The 5,304-nt window shown below is 37.4% G+C and overlaps 1 protein-coding gene across 1 annotated transcript; it reads left to right on the top strand.

Moving 5' to 3' along the window:
- Positions 1-4,962, top strand: LOC128026653 (homeobox protein EMX2). The gene is made up of 3 exons (XM_052613906.1): positions 1-762; positions 2,103-2,287; positions 3,764-4,962. The coding sequence occupies exons 1-3, from the start codon at positions 372-374 to the stop codon at positions 3,929-3,931; spliced, it is 744 nt and encodes a 247-aa protein (XP_052469866.1). The 5' UTR covers positions 1-371; the 3' UTR covers positions 3,932-4,962.
- The last annotated feature ends 342 nt before the right edge of the window (positions 4,963-5,304 follow it).

Here is a 5,304-nt window from a genome sequence, read left to right as displayed (position 1 = left end):
TCCGCGCTCGTTCGTATTGACGCACTTGAAGACTCTTCCCTCAACCTTAAGGCGAGCGGCAGCGACCAATCACCAAGCCATTACAGGCTTCAGAGGAAGCTGTTTATGTGACTCCAGAGCTAATTAGGCTCATGAACTAACAAATCGCTAGCACAACTGGAGAGGAACCGATCACATTCATGGATTGTCTGGAGAAGTCGGCCACCTCTCTGACGATGTGTTGAGCTGTGTGCTTTTAACCATTTTTTTTTTTTTACCTTTTCTTTAGTTGCCGCTAACTTGCTGACAAAACTTTGGTCTTGGGTGTGGAGTATTTTTTTTTAGTGCGTGTACCGTTTTCACTTAAACTGGGGAATCTTGACTGGTGAACCATGTTTCAGCCCACACCGAAGAGGTGTTTTACCATAGAGTCTTTGGTCGCGAAGGATAATCCTTTGCCAGCGTCGAGATCCGAGGAGCCCATACGACCAGCGGCTCTCAGCTATGCAAACTCAAGCCAGATGAACCCATTTCTAAACGGCTTTCATTCCAGCGGCAGGGGCGTCTACTCAAACCCGGACTTGGTGTTCGCTGAGGCTGTTTCACATCCTCCCAACTCCGCCGTCCCAGTTCATTCAGTACCTCCTCCTCACGCTTTGGCTGCTCACCCGCTGTCGTCCTCGCACAGTCCGCACCCTCTTTTCGCAAGCCAGCAAAGGGACCCTTCAACTTTTTATCCATGGTTGATACATAGATATAGATACTTGGGTCACAGATTTCAAGGTAAGATCAAGGAAAATGTTTTATTCGTCAGTTATTTTGACCAGTCGTTCAGAGAAAAGAGGGCCAAACGGCCCAAGGACGCTGCAGTTTTTCATTGATAATTACCTAGATTAAATGTCACTTTTGTGCTAGATATTAAAATGCTGAAATGAATGCTATCGAAAAAAGTTAATTTTATTGTATCGAAATATAGACTTTTGCTGTGAAGTAGAGCGTTGACATTATAGCCTGCGGTTATAAGTACATTTCTGGAAGAAAATAATCTGGCGTTATTCCATGTATTTACTTCAAACTGGTTTAAAACTCACAAGTTAATTATTATTTTATCTTTTATATTTAATGTTTTATAAATTTAAAATAATTATTTTAATAGGTTTAAATATTTATTTGGCGTAAACAGGTTACATCGCCTTTTAAAATAATTACTAGGCTATGGCCTAATAAAACACATCGATTGTGGTGTAGTAAAATATGTGAAAAACCTTTATTACAAATAATAGGCATTCATATTACAAGGAAAAAAAATAAGGGCAACGAAATAATTTAAGAAAACGGAAGTTTAATTGCCGTTCGAGTTTTTATTTTTTTTATCGTAAATTTCTCGAACTTCGCCTTTATCTGAAAGTGCATTTGCCTTTGGTCCTTAATGTTGAAAATTGACCTTTTGTTTCCCTTAAAAACGAACGCTAATATTCATAAGCGTTAATAAGTTTGATACTATTGTATTATTACATTGTATAGCTAAATGACACAAATGTTACAGAAACAATTTGTGTCTCTTTTTATTTTATTTATTTATTTAATTTTTACTTTTATAATAGGCCTATTCAGTATGGGAAAACATTTGTCATGCCAGTTTCTAAACGAAACACTCGTAATGAAAACATTTACCAAGGGAAAGATAATTAAAGCCATTGAATTAATTCGAGGACATTTCAGTTAAAAAAAAAAAAAAGAGAGAGCCGTGGTCTAGCTATCTCCGTGTGTTTTATTTATAGATTTAGGAAAATAATGTTGAAGGCATCAGATGTTGAATGATTACATGTAAATTAACCTTATTTTGTCTCACATTTGAATTTGCATCAAAAGTTTAATTAGGTTAGCTAGCTACTGAAAACGATATTGCTGGACTAAAGTAACTTGTGCCAGAGAATATAAAATAATAATAATAAACAATAATAATTCTTATATAATGTTTTCAAACTTCAGGCCTATAGCCCGCAATTAATTCGTGAGAACGCATTGACCGTGGTCTAACAATTATGATCAGAAAGCAGGCCTAGGCCTATACTAATATTATAGTAGACGATGGATTTTAATGATCGTTATTTTCATTACAGGAAACGAAACGAGTCCTGAAAGCTTCCTATTGCACAATGCACTGGCAAGAAAGCCCAAAAGGATTCGTACAGCTTTTTCTCCATCACAGCTACTACGGCTTGAACATGCTTTCGAAAAAAATCATTACGTAGTCGGTGCAGAACGAAAACAGCTCGCTCACAGCCTTAGCCTCACAGAAACTCAGGTAAGAATTTGTTTATATTTCTTCAATAATGTGTACAGCCATATAGCCTGTGAATGTGCGCAATGTTTCTATTTATAATACGGCCTAAATAAATGTCTAGGCTCGTCCTGTTATGATTAAGTTGAATCTTAAATTTTAACATAGTCTATAAGCAATGTTTGGGTAACAAAATGTAGTTTTGAATGATTCAATAAACAATAAAAGGTTTTAAAAGTTAGATTCTTTATGTAGGCCAAAATATTTTCCAGCGTTTAATCGTTTTCTTCTTTAACATATAGGCTAGTCGCAATCAGTAGCTATTGGCGTTAGTAATAAATGGCCTTATATATAGGCTGTATATTTCTTATTTGCACAGATGTGGCAACATTCTGATTTCAAGATGATCATAACAGAAAATGTTCTTTTGTTTAGCGTTTGGTTTTGTTGGGAATCACACGCGTAAATGGCTAAACATTGTTCTAAAAGCGTAATGGTATGAAGTGGGTTAAATCCACGATTTCCAATTGACCCCGTTTTTTGGGGAGGTTGAACTATTCGGTTTTGGGCAGAGGGCTATTGTGGGAAATGTTTGGCAATTAACCAGTTAACCGTTTTAAACGAACACTTAAAAGAATGGGGCGGAATCAATGAATTTCCCTAAGCATATTTAAGATCGTAGCCTATTTGCGCGGATCGTTCATTGGCCCGGTCGGAGTCTATTGTCCCGGTGACAGCACCGGCCCTTTTTTAAACGCCGCCTTTCAGAAGAGCAAGAGAGAAATGAACTACGAGCCTCTTCAGTGCTTCGATTAGCTCCCTGAAAGCACATTAAAATGTGCCTCACTTGCCAAGTTGTCAGCTGTGATCTTTACGGACGATATGAATGATAAAGGTGATGAATAAACTGAAGACTGGACTTTACCGATGTGTGCTAATAGAAAATGTTATATATACGGGGATAATAAATGAATTGTAAATATAGCCTACCAGTTAACATAGGCTACTGATCCGTGATAATAAGCGATAATGTTGGTGAAGTTACACTGGTATCACACTGCTTCTATTGTAGTGAGTTAATGTCCGCTCAACAGTTCAGTCTGAGTTTGAAGCAGCAGCAGGGCTTGGTGATGATGCAACCTGTCGTTCGTAAACAGGTCAGGTGCACTTTAAAAGAAAAGCCACGCCAGCAGTCTTCTCTTCCCCAATTTCATCCTCACTTATCAGTGATAAGTTATGTATTTAATACCTCATTTAAATTCTTTTTTTTGTTTTAATTTATTCAGGCCGAAGACACATAAAAGTCGAGCAGTGGTCTCGCGACTAGATTGACTGTGAGATACCTGGTGGTTCTTTGTCCGTCTAGCCATTTATTCTTAAGGCCCGTTAGTGATACCTTCAATTTAGCCAACTCTGTTTGTTTAATTATTTGATTCCGAAGCCAGTGAAAAGCTTTTGCGAATTTGACGATGATTATTTTCATTTTTTTCATTGCCACAGGTAAAAGTTTGGTTTCAGAATAGAAGGACGAAGTTCAAGCGTCAGAAACTGGAGGAGGAAGGTTCGGATTCACAACAGAAAAAGAAAGGAACTCATCACATAAACCGATGGAGGATGGCCACAAAACAAGGAAGCCCGGAGGAAATTGACGTCACCTCAGACGATTAAAAGACTTAAACTGTTTGAACCCAGGACAGCGGCGTGGCTCGAAGGATGTCACGGATAAGGATGCTGTGTACTGACAGAGGGAGTGGGTATCACGTTTTGATTCTTCGAGATCGGCAGCTTGAGGGTGAGAGAACCTGTTGGTGGCACTGCTGTCACTACAAGGGAACTGTCAATAATTTTCACGTTGCCAAGGCAAGGTGATTGACAGGTATTACACGCAGGCCACCCCCCGCCCCCCAGCACCACACTACCCGCATCACCACTATCACAAAACATAGCTCAAATGCGCATAGGACATTTGCACTTCTGAAGGATTTTTCCTCCCGTTTTATTTTTTCAAAACGTGAACCTTCCACATCAAGATACCAAAATATACAGCTGTTTTTTTTGTAAAACTTGAATTGCATGGTAGAGCAAATAATTTTTGGTAGGTTAATTAATTGACTTGACCTTTGTTTTCAGAGTAAATTTATTTTGATTCTATTTTTAATCTGAGAAATGAAATGTTGTGTGCTTCTTCCCCCCTTCTTCTTTTTTTTTTTTTTTACAACAGTGTGCAGTCTTTGAATTTATGATTCTCGTGTTAAAGTGATTGTGAAAACAACATGAAGTAGCAGTGCTGCGTTATAGTGTTTTTCAGAAGTAAAACACATTTTAAACCAGACTATAAAAGCTTTATTGAAGTCTACCACACACAATAGTAATTGTAATAAAAAAAATTATCCATGACATTCCTTAAAAATTAAGCTTTACCATGACTCCTCAATCTTGGTGCGAATATGTGATCGGGACTCGCCCCTCTTCGAAGGATTAATGCATGAATTGCCGGCCGCCTAGGCAACAAAACTTCAAGCACTGAGCGTATTCCATGTATAGAGATACTAAAAGCTAATGTTTATGTTAAATCGTCTTTTACAAGAATGTAAATAATTTTGTGTTTGTGTTAAGTTTGCTACAATTTTAACACAAAGTATACTTCCAAGAAGTATGTAATTGTCAATATTTTGTCAATAAAGTTTTATCAATATGTTGCTCAGAATAAAATCATAGCCTTTTTTTTTTTTTTTTTTTTTTTTTTTTTTAACTTTTGACCGGTATAGTAAATGGTTTAGGATGCATCCTGTTTTTAGAAAATCATTATTGGACAGTTGTATGGATTGCACTGGTAGTTGTCTTCTTTTGATTCGGTCTCTTGGTGTCATTGTTCTTTAGGAAAGACAGGCGAGGTATGGTAATTATCACTATTTTATCAATGGAATATTCCTCCAGCTGTCTAATTAATCTGAGAGTATAAAGCATGTAGCCTAACGGGGAAACGGACACAAATAGAATGCTTACAACGGTCTTGAGCTCGATTTGCTTGTTTTTTTTCT

This window comes from Carassius gibelio, chromosome A13, assembly GCF_023724105.1.
Source record: "Carassius gibelio isolate Cgi1373 ecotype wild population from Czech Republic chromosome A13, carGib1.2-hapl.c, whole genome shotgun sequence".
NCBI lineage: Eukaryota > Metazoa > Chordata > Actinopteri > Cypriniformes > Cyprinidae > Carassius > Carassius gibelio.
Note: the sequence above shows the minus strand (reverse complement) of the source record. Positions and strands in the feature narration are given on the sequence as shown.